The following is a 15728-nucleotide window of genomic DNA, read 5'->3' as shown; positions in this document are numbered from 1 at the left end:
CAGCCTTCCTGCTCCTCTGCTGCTTGGCCTGCTGTGTTCATCAGCTCTGCACCTTGTTAACTAATCTATTTTTTGTTTTCTTACTGTGCGATCCTTCCAATATAAAGAACTGTGCCTAAAATATACACAGAATTTGGATTGGCGTAGCTTCTTCCAATACAAAATTGGCAAGAAGCTTCTCTATCTCAATCTGACAAAAACTGTCACCAAGCCAAAGATAATTGCTTTTAAGGAGGGTCTGAAAAGAGAAGAAACTGAGATAGGGAGTGAATTCCTGAACTTTAGGCCATCATGACTGAATTCACATACCTGTGAATAGCAGAATGAAGGAAGGTGCTGATGAGGTTTGGGTTATCTTTTTGTGGGATAGGGGTACAGAAGACTAAAGCTGGAGGAATTCGGAGTTCTTTGAAAGTTATAGAGATGAGAAGGGGTGATGTCGTTGATGCACCCGGATCCAAAGATGAGAATTTTAATCCGCAGAAGTCAGCAGGTATGATGGCAAGGTTGCATCACTGAGACAGGACTGAGGATGTTCAGTGCAAAATAGAAAAAAAGTATCATGTATTTTGCATGAGATCAAGATTTTGGAGCGTACAAATGGTAGGCTGACGGGGAGAGCGTTTTCTTGAAAACAGATTTCCCAAGCAGACAGCGATTTGATGCATAAGTACATTTGTTGAGCCTTCTCTTTTGAAGATTGCTGTGTACTTCTGATCTGATGTTGGGAATCTCAACCACATTCAAAATTGAGAATTAACCACACTTACTTAGCAGTTGTAATTCTTGATCCTTCTGAATTTGCATGGAAATCTATTGTCGTATTGTGTGGCAGATAAGTCTCAGTCTCTAATTCAATATCTGATAAATGTCTAATCTCAGTCTTTGCATTTGGGGGAGAAAAAGATGTATCGAGAATGTTCTCATTTCATTCTGTTTTCAGTATGATGAATAAACATGCAATCTTCTGCTCATCAGGTACAAGCGAGTCCTCTGAGATCACAGCACAAAGTGCTCTAGACCTCCTGCTGAATATGAGTACGCCAAGGGAGCTGGTTACAAACTCATTACAGGTGCAAAACTTTGAAATAACTTTCAAACTTTCAACAATTCTTGCATTCTAGAAAAGTGCACATTTTCCTCAGTTGAGTCATTGAGAGATTATGCAATCATTCAAGCTAAATAATAACTGTGGGCTGTGGGAAGGACCCCCAAGGAATTTTATTGGCACTCTTCCGAACTGAAAATCTGCCCATCAAGACATTCTGCCAGAGTTTTGTTATATGTGGTATATATTGCGATGTGACACTAAGGATGTTCTTCCTTGGCACTTTCCAGCTGCTTCTGCTTCAGCCAATACAATGCTTTCTTTTGAGTTTTTTCTTTGGGGTATCTTGTTTTTGTTCTTGGATATTCTTTACAATTTGAACTGATCTACACCTCCAGTTGCATGGCCTCTAGATAATACAATCCTATTCTGACAGTTTAGAGTTAATCATCTTATCAAAGGAGTTAGAACTTTATGTAAAAATGTTAAGACCCTAGGGATGGCCATGAGGCAACAGAATTGTCACAGCAGAAGGATAGCAGCATTATGTGCTCATAGCTTCAAGGAATCAGCTTCGGTGGAAATTGAAGGCCTACTCCAACTACTTGCAGATGTGTTCTTTTGGCTGCACTGTCTCTAATTTGCAGTGCAATTCCCTTAATTTTGTGTTAAACTTTATCTATTTCACTGCCAACCTGTTGTTCATGCAGAGTATAATTCTGTAGCACTGACACTTCCCATGTTCTGTTGGTGATAAGTGATGATAGAAATTGTCATTAGCAGGTGACCAAATACCAGGTGTCCCCAGGGTGGTCAGATTTGAGCCCTCTTTGTAAAAATGTCTGTTCCTGGCATAAATATTTTTCTCCAAAATGAGATCTACGCTATGTTCTTCAAAATAATTGCACCAGAGTATGGGGAGTATCTATAATGCGTGTCCAGAGAGCACCCATACGTTACAGTATTGCTTTCTGCCTGCATTTAATTAAAGATTATTATTGGATCCAAAATATTGTATCACTGGTGAAATGTAGGATAAAAGATGTGAGGCAACACTTGAGTATTAGTTGTGGTAATTTTTGGATGTCACGTGTTTGTTATGCCTACTCAGGTAGCTGTACTGAAATCAGACAGTACAGTCCAAGATCAGACCTCTCAGGAACCTCAAAACCGTGAGGAAGAGCAATTGACCATGTCACCCCAACACAAAATTGTCACATTGCACGTGGGAGAACATGGTGAGACTGTGGTCCAGGAAATGTACGAAACAACAACCATAGAGAGCTCTGGAATCCCACAGGTCACCATCAACCCTTACACCAATGGGACAGAATACAATGTTGTCACACCAGGAAGTGAGGAAATGCAGCATGCTGCCACAGTTTACAGGTAACATGAAAGTAAACAGTGCTAATAAGAAACGTGATTTTTGTTTTTACAGGAAGAATTGTTTCATAGAGCTGGAACTTCAAGTGCTCTGGATACTTTTTTAATCACTTTCTCAACTTGCCTTGTCACCTTTACCATTCTGTGTGAATATCTCTGCAAGTCTCTCTACATTTGCACCCTCTGTAGAATTTCCTTTAGTTTGTTTTGCCTCCCCACTTTCTTTCAACCAAACATATCACATCTCCGTGTTCTGTAATAAATTTCATCCACTGCAAATCTGTTAGTTACACCAATCTGTTTCTGTCCTCCTGCAATCGATCATGATTCTCCTCAAATTTCCTATTGCTTCCCAGTTTTGTCATCTGATTTTGAAATGATGCACTGTGCACCCAAGTCCAAGTCCTTAATAAAGATCAAGTAAAGCGCTGGTCCTAGCAGAGACTCCTTCGGTCCCCTGCTATAAAACATCCTCCAGTCTGAAATACAGTTGTTCACTCTGTTCCCTAACAGTCACCCAACTTTGTATCCGTGCTGCCACTGCCTCTTTAATTCTGTGGACTTCAACTTTGCTTCAAGCCCATTCAGTGGCACTTTACCAAATACCTTTTGGAAGTCCATACGTACCACATCCACTGTATTAGCCTACTTTATTCTGTTACCTCATCAAAAAGTTGAACCGATTTTAGTTCAAGATTGTTCAGTACAGAAAGGAGGGTCTCGACCCGAAGTGTCAGCTTTCCTGCTCCTCTGATGCTGCTTGGCCTGCTGTGTTCATCCAGCTCTACACCTTGTTATCTCAGATTCTCCAGCATCTGCGGTTCCTACTATCTCTGTTCAGTACATATCTTCCCTTTTTAACGGTTCATTTTAGAATTATTTATATCCAGTCTTTAATGAGTCAGGATTTGCTCAGTTAGGACAAGGAAGAGGAGGATTTCTCTGGAGGGTAGTGAATTTGTGGAATTCTTTACTGCAGCAGGCTGCCAAGGCTGGATTGTTAAGTATATTCAATGCTGGGATAAACAATTTTTTTTAATCAAAGGGAAGGTAGGGAAAGGTATGTAAGTTGAGGATGATCAGATCAGCCATGATCTCATGGAATGGCACAGCTGACTCAATGGACTGAGTGACCAACTTCTGCTCCTATTTTTTCTTATGGTCAAAACCTCCAATACCAGCATGTTTTTTTTCTCCAACTCTATTCAGAGCTTTTTTTTTTGAACGTTGTCATTTCATTATAATTGCTGCAGATTTCATTGAGAAACAATATCACTTTTATTGATGATTTCGGATTTTCAGTTGCTAACTAAATAACTGAGTTTCCAAATCCAACCAGGAAACATGGCTTGAATGATAAGCATATCTTTTATTTTTTCATTACTTGCACTATGTGTGGAATGGAATATATGTGTGGGGATCCTATGGCAAATTTTGACCTTTATATTTTTTTATTAGAAGTTACAGATCAAATAAGAAAAACAATTGTTGAATCAGCCAATTCTTTTCTTGTTTCAGTATTGTGCTTCTCATCACATTAAAAATTGGATCGTGTGATATACCAAGTCTCAACCATTGCCCTGAATATAACCATGATGGCAAGATTGTGATACATTTCCTGGAGTTATCAGTGTAAACTTGTTTCACTGCTTATGTTTACTTTTTGTTTTCCCTTCTCAGTGGCTCAGATGGCAGTGGAGATGTTGCCCACACTGTGGTAGTCAGTGGTGATGAGTTAAAACAGCATCATGGTCACTTCATAATGACGACCAACATGCAGGGGAATCAGTTTCAACAGATTGAGGTATGTGATCCAGCATTCTCCATTCTGTTTGGTTTTCTCCTCACTGTCTTAAAGAGTGAGTCACCAGTTAATGGCAGCAGAATAATGTTACTACACTACAAATCCAGAAAACGTTTCGACTATATGAATTTAGTTTTATTAAAAATAAGCTAGAAATACGTTGATAACAGTAAAAATTACCTCTGAGCCATTTAATTTCATTTAAAAGTCAACTATTTCACTAATGTCCTTTTAGAGGAAGGTAAGCTTCTGTCTTTCTCATTTGGACCATGAATGTGCTTGATCTTTGAAGTGTTGTAACAAGCATCCTGCTATGTTAAATCTCCTCAAAGAATAGCATCTGAACTGCAGTAGTTCAACAAAAATATTCACCATTTCATCAGTGCCTCATTCCTAGAATAAAACTTTGAAAATCCCACAAATAGCTTGATACACTGGTTGTTATCCAACTTTCCTTTCAGCTTTAGCTGAAGTGGCTCCTGTAGATGGTGGTAATGAATAGCAAAGGATCATAATCAGAGTTCCCCAATATTGAAATGCAGATTATATTTGTCTCTAATTTACCCTGTCAGTGAGTGCACATTGAGCCCACAGTTGTTAAATTTAGATTTTGGTTTAAGTGCAGAATACTGAGGTATTCAGCCATTAAGCCAGAATCTTCCTTTCTCTATGTGACTTGTATTTGATAGAATGAACAAAAATCATGTCTCCACATATTTCTTGTATTTCAATCTTGCACTTGGAAATATTGTACAAAAATCTTGACTTACTCCCATTCAATAAACCGAAATAGTTCTGTTAATGGAAGTCACAAAATACAACAGCAGTTTCTCCAAGAGGAGCTAACATTTACAAGCAGCTGCCAGTCTAAGGAAACTTCTTTCAGCAACAGAAAATATCTACTCTCGATGACCTCAAAGTAGCTGGAAGGTTCCTTAGCCCCAGTGGCACTGAACTTTGCATACCTGAAAGACATAGAACAGGATGAAACTGGTTCCATGTTCTCAACAGACAGCTTTCCTTGAAGTTGTCGCTTTCACCATTGGAAAGGGGCTCAGAAGCTCTCCTCCATTTTGAGCTCATGTTATAACATGTTGCCAGTACAATACAACATATCCTTTGACTTAGCATGAGCAGCTCCATCAGAGAGATCCATTACTCTTTCTGTACAAAACACTGTCACCCAAGGACAAATTATTCCGTCATTATAAAATGTTGATTTGAAGGATTCCATTCATCCTTCAAACGATAATACATTTCATGCCTGATGCAATTTAGGTGCGTTGTCATCGATGGACTCTGGACTCTGGCACAATGCAGTGTTGCTTCCAATTTGCTGTGTAATGCCAAAAGCTTTTAGTTTGAAGTTTGAAAGAATTCCATACAACTTTGCTGCAAATCTAGATCAGGTTAAACCATTCTTGATCCCTCTTGCCCTACACATTGCCAGCAAACATAAACGACGTAAAAAGGCCAGCGAATTATCTGTTGGAATATTGACTTGTAATTCAAGTTCAAGTCTCATATTATCATGAAGCTAAAGTTACTTGGCTCATGAGTTGGTTTAGTGGTGATGGTCCTGGGCAAATAACCAAATGCAGCCTATTGTTTGGGGAAATGTGAAGGTAACCTATTTAGTACGAACAAACTTGAAGGGAGTATTTTATTTTTATCTTATTTAGAAAAATAATTCTGGATGTTTTTATCAAAACGTCAGTTTTATTTTGTGACAACAGAGATCTGCAGCATTGGGATATTTTATTCTCGTGCTTCACCCTTGCAGACATGCTGCTTGTATCTTGGGGGTGACTTCATCGCTTCAAGACTTTAGACCAGCATAGGAAGTAGTCCAGAACCACCCAACTTGGGTTCTGTCCCCCTTTTTGAGAGGGAAAGTTAAAGATTTGCATTTCCTTTTTCAATTTCCCAGTTTACTGGTGACATCACATCTCCACAAGTTGATTCAAATCTGCAGTCATCATCAATGAAGAAGTTTTCCTGCAAAATATGTACTGCCTCATTCCATGGTCGAGCAGAGATGGAGAGTCATAAGAGAGCACATGCAGGAGAGCAGGGCTTCAAGTGTCTTGATTGTAATTTTGCAGCCAGTACCTGGCCAGAAGTCAGAGTAAGTATTATTTTCCAATTCCCTTATCCAGACCTTTTTCTTTCAGTAACCAAGCATCAAGATTGAGTCCATTTAACAGTCAGCTCAAAACTGATGAGGACTTGGCTATTTTTACTTTCTACTTGATTTGCGAGTTCCTCAGATTTTCACTAATTCAAATTTGGATCCCTTTCAATGCGATATGAGCTCAGAATTGTGCCTCAGCATGTTTGGCGTACCCCTAGCTGTAAACATCTTTTCTTTTTAATCATAGGGGCTTCATAAGAGGCATAATGGTAATGCTGTGCACTGGTGCACCAATGCACATGATAAGATGTAAGACAGACCCTATGTTTTTCACACTTATCTTTTGCTCCCTCCAATTAAAACCCACCCTACACATTTTGTGATCTTGGAATGTTCTGATCAAGGCTTAATAGAAGTACAGTGCGTGTTCTTGAGTAACTTTGGGGTGTGCTTCAATAATAGCATTAACTGATTTTATTCTGATCGCGTTCTTTGCTAATGTGGGAATCTGTCTTGCCTTCAGAACCATATGCTTCAACATTCTAACCTGAGACCTCACAAATGTAACCAATGTAGTTTTGCATCCAAGAATAAGAAAGATCTTCGCCGGCACCTGCTAACGCACACAAATGAGAAGCCTTTTTCTTGTGATATTTGTGGACAGAGGTAAATCTTTCATCAAGTGGGCTTCGCAGAATTGTCATATATTTTAATCTGCTTATGCTGAGACCCTTACTGCTTTCTGAATGTATAGTGACCAGGGATCAAATAATATGTGCTTCTGTCTCAAACTTGTGTCTAATTTATAATTTCTTAGTTAAGCAGCTTTTATTTTCACATGCACTTTGCTCAGGTTTTTTGGAAAAATGGCAGGCTTTCTTGAAAAGTTGTTACATCGCTGTCATTTGTTGTCCAAAATTCAAAAGGTCTAAATCTTGGGGGTTATGCCACATGAGGTGGCTAGGTTGGGTTGAGAACAGAAGTTGACTTATTGGCTTACCAGACTAAGGCATATTCAACATATTGTACCACCTGTATGCAAGCAAGACAAAACTACATGGGCATTACTGTTTGGAACTCGGTTATACTTGTGATCATTCTCCACAGCTGTAGTTATTCCTATGCCTGTTCTATTTCCATAACCCTTTATTTCCCTTTCCTTTTAACTATTAATCCCTGTTGACTCATTCTAGCTTCAGTCGGCATCTGTTGCAGTCCATTGTACAGTTGTACTTGTTTTTTAAAGACATTTTTCATGCTCTTTAAGAGAATAAACACTTAATTAGCCCAACTGGTCCATTTGGCCTGTTTCTATTCTGTAAACTCTGTTTTTTTTTTTGTAATCTTATCTCTTTCTCCCTGAATTCCTAGGTGTTCCACCACTTAAGTCTGACTTGTATCTTCTGTCCCCTCTTCACAATTTTGAGCTATTAACATACAAATTTATTATTTAATTTCCAAGTGTTCTAATTAAGGTTTTTATTTCCTTATTGGCATTTCTTTGAACAGGGCAACATTCTAGTGAATATGTGATGTATACTTTAATTGCCTTGGTATCTTCCTACAATGCGGAGCCCAAGCTGCACAGTACTCCAATTGTGATGTTGCTTGTGTTTTATACAAATTCAATGCAACTTTTACCTCATCGAGTCTCCTATCATGATACAAACTATCTTATTATTTACACTATGGCTTGTTTTTCTGTTGCATCAACTTTATATATCCTGCTGTCCCTCTACTCCAGTTCACATCTTTTGTCATGACATCTTTTTACCATTTTACTTTAAATCCTCCCGGAGTTCTCCACTTGTACTGTACTCAGTGGAGCTTAGAAGGATAAGGGAGGATCTCATTGAAATTTACAGAAAAAGTAAGAGGCCTGGATAGAGTGCACATGGAGAAGATGTTTCCGCTAGCAGGAGACACTGGAACCTGGGGGCACAGCCTCAGTAGAAGGGATGACATTTTAAATCTGTGAGAGGAGGAATTTCTTCTGCCCAGAGGGGTGCTGAATCTGTGGAACTCATTGTTGCGGCAGGCTGTGGATGTCAGGACATTGAGTGTATTTAAGACAGAGGTTTTGAATAGTTAGGGGATCAAGGGCTATGGGGAGAAGGCAGACGAATGTGGATAACAAACATATATCAGCTATGATCGAATGGTTGTGCAGACTTGATAGGCTAAATGGCCTAATTCTGCTCCTTTTATTCTATGGTGTTGTCTTCTGAAAGTATGTCACAATGAGACAACTCAAGGTTATCCTTGTTCCAAAGTATCATTGATATTCATAAAAACCTATCTTGTTCAATAATTTCCATTTTGGGGAAGGAAAACTCCTATTCTTACCTTATGTGGCCTACCCATGGTTCCAGACCCACAGCAATGTGGTTGACTCTAAAATGCCCTCTGAAATGGCCCAAGAAGCCACGCTGAAGTGCAATTAGGAAAGGGTAATAAATGCTGATTTTGCCAGCGGCATCCACATTGTTTCAAAGAGTAAGGCGGGGGGGGAAAGCCGGGAATGGGTGGGTAGGTAGATTCTTTTCCGCATACCAACTGTTCAGTTCTGCATCAGCCTTCCTGATTGTCCTCTCCTGTGTGTGACATTGGCAGCAATTTGACGATTACCAGCCTCGTGTTCTTGTTTCATTAAATATGTGATCCAATGTTTTAAACTCACTCTGCAAGACCTCAAACTGATATCTCTGAACCTGACTCTTAGCAGTTCTTCCTATGTTTCTTGGAGTTTTCCACTTTTTTGTTTCACTATGTCCTTCATCGTGATACTAAACTTGAAATCCATCTGGTCATCTAGATCACCCAGCATTTTCCCCCATTCAACCTAAACCACCTGCAGTTACTGGTTGGTAATGTCACTTGTGATACTGTACCAAAATAAAAATTTATTTGATCCATATCTTGTAAACCTAAGCGGTAGGAGTTGATTATTAAACCACCAGTTCTTGGTTTTTTTTTGAAAAAGCTTTGACTTGCCAATCTTCTTAAATTGGAATCTGTCCTTTTACACAGCAATGCTGAGTAAAGTAATCAAATCTAGTTTGTACAATGGGAAAACTTTGTTAAATTGCTATTGTATAACTCAAAAATGTGTCTTCAGTTTAACAGTATTCAGTGAAACAATTTTTTTTCAAAAATTTCCATTCTTTTTAAACAATGAAGGTTTAATCGAAATGGCCATCTGAAGTTTCACGTTGAACGATTGCACAGCTCTGACTCTCAGCAGAAGCAGCCTCGACAGCAGCATGTCATTCTGAACAGTGATGACGAAGCGATTGGTAAGTTCAGTTTGGTCCAGACTTTCTCCTCTCCAGGGATTAGTTTATGGAACTGTCGGTGTTTTTTTTTTTTTTTTTTTTGCTTATATATTTAAATGTTGATAAATCAAATCAGAGCCCAAAGATGTGGCTGAAACATTGACACAAAAGAAACAGAATCTCATCGTTGTCACATTATTTGTGGAACCTTGCTTTGTGCAAATTCATTGCTGTGTTTCTTTAATTACAAAAGCAGCTGCATTTCAAAAGTATTTGTTTGGCTGTAAAGTGCTTTGGGATGCCCTGAAATTGCTGAGGCTGCTATTTAAATGCACGTCATCTTGTCCTTTAGACTAACTGTTAGACTCAACAGTGAGTCTCCACCATCTTGTTGCTAGTGATGTGGCTGTCACACTCTCAAACATATGCATTGGGAGCAAAAGTAGTCCATTCAGCGTTTCAAGCCTGCTCTGCTGTTTGATAAGATAATGACTGATCCTGATTGTGGCTTCTACTTTTCTCTTTACTGTTATCCTTATATTGTTGATCATTGATTCCCTCAATGTAATTTAGCCTTAAAAGTATTCAGTGACCCTGCCTCACTGCTTTCTGGGGAAGAGAATTCCACAGAACCAGACCCTCTGAAGGATAAACATTCTTGTCATCAGTGTATTACATTTTCAAACTGTCTCCTGGCTTTAGTCTTTCCTATAAGAGGAAACATCCTTTTGGCATCCATTCTGTCAAAACCCCTCAGGATCATTATATATTCTAGTAAGATCACCCTTAAAGTGACCGAAGCTATACACAATACTCTAGATGTTGTCTCGCCAGTGCCCTGTACAAATATATGGTAAATCCTGCCTGCTTATATATGCCACACTCCTTGTAATAAATAACAACATTCCATTTGCTCCCAAATCACTTGCTATACTTGTGTACTTTATATACCCGGCTACCTAGAAATCTCTACATCTCAGTTCTTCAAACTCTCTCACAAACTGTCACACACTTAAGTCCTCCATTAACTGGGTTCATGACAAGCATACACTTTATTCCCTCATTCTGTCTGGTAACTTAAAATGACATCAGTGGATTTTTCAGTACTTTCTTTTAATCCTTTCTCTGTCATGATGGATATTAATATGATTGAGACAACTTTTTAAAAAAAAAAACACTTACCCATTGCAAGGTGAAAGATATACCGTAGTAATATACTTTGCTGAAATTCTTTGAGAAGTTGGAATGCATTCTTGGTCGGTGGTGATGGACAATAGATCAATAAAAATAAATGCATAACTGAAAGTATGCGGGTGGCTGCTCCCTATTCTTTCATGGCTTGATGTCCACTTGGGCCATGGAACTTTGGCTGAACAGGCCAGTTCTCAATCCACATATCTTCATGCAGGTGGAGAAAGATGTCCCGTGAGTTAGCCAAATTGGGGGTCTAGGATTTACTTTTGCTTACTTTCCCTGCTGCTGTGTCTCATCATGTAGGCATTTGAACTTGAAGCATGATGGACAGGTCAGTGTCAGTCTGAAGGCTAGCAATCTTCTCCAAGTCATTCATGTCAATGCTGCTAGGAGAGTTGTGTTTAGAATATAGCAGCACTAATATTTTCAAACAATTCTTTGTGTGTGAAGCTATATTTTCAGTTAGAGATTGTGCTTGAAAACAGAAATTGTATGTCTTTTTTATGCCCTCTTCTCTCTCGTTAAATAAATTCAGCGCAACAATGTTACATCCATTACAGTCGAGTATTGTAAAATAGTTCTCTGCATCTTCAGTAAACCTGAAACAGAATAGTTTGATGCCCGTTCTCCTTGGTTTTCTACCAGAGATAATCTAAAGGGGGTTAAGTTGAAAAAGAACGGTCTGGTGTCAGACAGGATACTACAGTGTCACAATGGCAGATACCAAGGAATGTTTAGCCTGCTCTGAATAAAGCTGTGCTGTTAATATTTTCTCAAAAGAGTAAACTAACTAATTACCAGCCATAATCTGCTACAATGGGGATAAAATGGCATGAAAAGCTCCATAAATCTGTTGGCATCTAAATCCAGGTCAATGATTGCTATTGATGGATTCTCAGCTGAAACAGTCATTTCTGTGTGTTTACTACTTTCACCATTTTGTTCCCATGAGCTGTTTGACTTTTTTCCTCTTTTGTGATATGGGCTTTGGCTGGCATTAATGTGACTCCAGATCCACAGCGATGCAGTTGACTTGAACAGACTTAATAGTCAACTGCATCGCTGTGGATCTGGAGTCACAATAAGTCCAAACCAGATAAAGTGATAAATTTCCTTCCGTAAAGGGTGTTGGTGAACCAGATGAGTTCTTACAACAGTTATGATAGTTTCATCACCACCATCACAGGCTAAATTTCAATTCCGTACTTGCTTAGGTTCAAATTTCACTACGGCAACTGGAGGAATCTATGTCCCAGAGCATTCACCTGAACACTTGCTTTACTAGTCAAGTGACATGACCAGTGCGCCACTATCACTCCCAATAACACCACTCCTAAGAAAAGGAGTCGAATTATCCCTCTCCATTGTCTGTTCAATAAGATCATGGCTGATCTTCCATCTCAATTCTAGTTTCCAGTCATATCTTGTTCCCAGAATGAGTTGCTTGGGATTTGTTTCCATAGGTTCACTTGTGTACAGTGATTATGCCTAAGTTTGACTATGGTTGACTTCACAACAGAACATCATCTTGTATTGACAGAATCATTTTTCAAGAGACCTTGAAGACTTTGTTTTTCAGTAAACTGGAGGTATTCCTAATGTAGGGATGTTGAGGCCATTTTTAGAACTGCTGGATGAGTTATGGCTGATATCAGCCACCTCATGCACAATATTGAATGTGGTATTTTGTTGCATTATTTGACACAGCTGTTCACTGTGTAAACTTGCAGAATCTTGCATGTTCCTTTCTGGATGTTCTTCTCAAATTTCTTCTTTCAATTTTGGAAGCTGAGATTTTTGGAAGGAGTAAAGCTAATTGAGTCCTGTGCTGACTGGAGAAAACTTTTTGTACCCACTGTGCAGCTCTGCAAACAGATGAAACAGTTGTTTCACCAGACAGATTCCAGACGTTGGCCCCAGATCACATCATTGTAGCCCAGGAGCAGTCTATTTCTGACCAGGTAAGTGGCGTGTTGAGTTCAGTATCCTGAGGCTTAAGTGAGTTGGCTGAAGTAAATTTTTGTCTCTTTCAAACTGCTTTTCAATTTCTCTTCTTTATTTTTTCTAACAAGTTTGACATAATTTGCTTCTCCATTGTACCCATTCTATACTCCCCCACCAGGATGAGACAACGTACATTCAACATATAACATCTGATGGACAGACTGTTCAACACTTAGTTACAGCAGATAACCAGGTACATTTGGATAGCTCTCTATTCCCTTCTTTCTATTTCTTCGCTCCTTAGTGTAGTAGGTTATTCAGTTCTAGTCAATTAAATAAGTGGCCTATTTACTCTCAAGGGTTCCCTAATCTTTGGTATGTAAAAGTATTGACTAGTAATCTATGTCTCCTCTTCTTGTTTTTACCTCAGTGCAGACATCTGAGGTCTGTGCACAGCAGTGACTTCCACAATCCGAAGTTAATGCTGGGAACGCCAATCAGTCTACACGGACCCTCACAGCCGTGAAGCTTGGAGGAAACATTGTCAGAATAATATTTTTTTTGAGTACGCTTGATAGGCTGTAGCCTTTCAGGAAGGTGGCTCATCACCAACTTCTAATGTGGTGCAGTACATTCACAGTGCTGACATGAAGGGTGTTCTGGGATCTTGCCCCCACTGACGGGGAGAAAATGGCAATACAGTTCCAATTTATCATCATGTGTGTCTTGGAAGGGGATCTTACAGCAGGTGGTATTCCCATTGCATCTGCCCTTGTCCTAGAGATGGTGGGTTTGATAGCTGCTGTTGAAAGAACCTTTGATGGTGAGTTGCTGCAGTGCTGCTTATAGATGGTGCGCACTTGCCACTGTATCATAGGTGGAGGGTTTGAATGTTTAATGTGGTGGCTCCAATGGTGTAGTTAGAGCTCTGGAATGAGAGGATGAGAGACTGACATTTGATCTATTTATTGTCATTGGAAATATTATATAGTTTATTCTTTAGGCTTGAGGGTACTTTTTTTTAATTGATCGCTGCAGGCCTAACCCCGCTTTTAAAAAAAAAAAAAAAAAAAAAAAGTCCAACAGGTAAATGTGAATTCTTGGGGATAGTTATGAGTATTGTCTTCATCTGCTGTCAAAGAACCTGGAGTGAACCAGCAAAATAAAATGGTTCAGAAAGGTTAGGTGTTTATAGGCAGGTGTTTTACAAAGGTTTTAATGAAGTTTGTTCACTCATTCGAGGGCATTGTCATTGAGAACCAGTTTAGCAGTTGTACTAATCATAGTGGATGCAATTATCTGTTATTTCAGCCAACTGCATGTTGTCATATCTTTTAATCGCTTTGTGACCTTGATTCTTCCTTTGTGTGCCATCGTGTTTTGTGCCAATCGTGCCCCATTGCATAGCTCATTTTACAATGGATTTGCCATACTTTGAGATTCTCCACGTAGATACAGGAATTGCTTCAGTTCAGCATCACGTAAGTTCAGATCCATGTTTGGAACCTTTTAGTTCCAACTAGTTACTCAGCACCCACCAGTATAAGGCATTTCGAATAAGCAGTACTAAGATTCTAAAGTAGAACCACAAGTAATACAACAAAATGGTACTAAGGCTGTAGTCACAAACTTCAAGATCACCAGTTCCCAACTCTCCAGTTGATAAGGTGCTGTGTTCTGCTCTATTCTTGTTGACGACAGAGTACATTCTCTTTATTTCCTTCTGAGGAAGGGTCACCAGACCCAAAACGTTAATGTGTGTTTTTCCTTCACAGATGTTGCCAGACCTGCTGAGCTTTTCCAGCAACTTTGTTTTTGTTCCTGACTTGCAGCATCCGCAGTTCTTTCGGTTTTTAATCTTTATTTGGTTGTTGTAGTGAAGGCCACAAGACTCTTGCATCTTTTTCGGAACTAGCTTTGTGCCATATTATGTAGTTTAGCCTTAGGTGGGATAAAACTTCATCTTGGTCAATCTGATTCATTTACCATTATTTCATTATTGTCTAATGACTGCAAATGTTTCTCATGCATGATATTTTTGTTTATTAAACAGGCAGCTGTTTAGCTAATGTAATTAATGCAACACCATTTTTTAATCTTTGCTATTGCTTTATTATGCAGTGCAATGGAGGAAGATGCTTATCCAATGTCCCAGTCAGCCAAAGGTCAGAAGGCTTTCTGACCCAAGCTTTTAAAACAGCTTAACAGTTCTTTCCACTGTACCCCATGCACTGGAATCATACCTGACTAAATTGCTTAAAAAATTTTGCTTTGCTGCTTGACATTCGTTGAATTCAAATTTTCCATTATACGTAGAACAATTTCACGTAATCTCATACTGTATGTTTTCCATAGTGTGTAGAAATTCATTTTAAAAATGGAGTTCATAGTAGGCTGTAATTAACTTATGAATCAGGAAGATGTTGTATTTCACTGAAATAAATCACAGTTGTGTTCTCCAATCCAACTGACCAAAGATTGCTGTTCTTTCATAAACCTAACAAGATTCCCCTCTTCTCTAAAGGTGCAGTACATCATTTCACAGGAAGGTGTACAACATCTTGTTCCACAGGAGTATGTAGTTGTCCCTGATGGTCACCACATTCAGGTAAGTGCCAGTTGTCTGTGATACACACCAGAAGCTCATTAAGAACAGGCGGGCTAAAAGAAAGTGCTAAATGTCAAGTATCACTGGGGCATGAAAATACTGAACTGATGCTTCAGACTGGGAGGGTATCACATAGTGGTAATGTCACTGGACTATTAATACAGAACCCTGGGCTGCTGTCTTGGATACATGGGTTCAAATCCTACCGTGGCAGGTGGTGAAACTTAAATTGAATAGGATCTGGAATTAAAAGCTGCCTAGTGTGATTATGTAACCATTGTTTGATGTAAAAATCCATCCAGGTCATTAATGTGTTTTAGGGAAGGAAATCTTGT

The 15728-nt window shown here is 39.1% G+C and overlaps 1 protein-coding gene across 1 annotated transcript in view; it reads left to right on the top strand.

The window, feature by feature from the left end:
- The window catches only part of LOC109928511 (zinc finger protein 335-like), a 70932-nt gene that overhangs the window by 43689 nt on the left and 11515 nt on the right, over window positions 1–15728 (top strand). Inside the window, exons 7-16 of the mRNA XM_048608590.1 lie at window positions 371–493; window positions 979–1073; window positions 2160–2437; window positions 4115–4238; window positions 6169–6366; window positions 6896–7038; window positions 9553–9668; window positions 12705–12802; window positions 12964–13038; window positions 15310–15393. Of these exons, the coding sequence (XP_048464547.1) occupies window positions 371–493; window positions 979–1073; window positions 2160–2437; window positions 4115–4238; window positions 6169–6366; window positions 6896–7038; window positions 9553–9668; window positions 12705–12802; window positions 12964–13038; window positions 15310–15393 (1334 nt within the window). The remainder of the gene's footprint in view (window positions 1–370; window positions 494–978; window positions 1074–2159; window positions 2438–4114; window positions 4239–6168; window positions 6367–6895; window positions 7039–9552; window positions 9669–12704; window positions 12803–12963; window positions 13039–15309; window positions 15394–15728) is intronic.

This window comes from Rhincodon typus, chromosome 19 (genome assembly GCF_021869965.1).
Source record: "Rhincodon typus isolate 14 chromosome 19, sRhiTyp1.1, whole genome shotgun sequence".
NCBI lineage: Eukaryota > Metazoa > Chordata > Chondrichthyes > Orectolobiformes > Rhincodontidae > Rhincodon > Rhincodon typus.
This window is presented reverse-complemented; position numbering and strand designations above follow the sequence as displayed.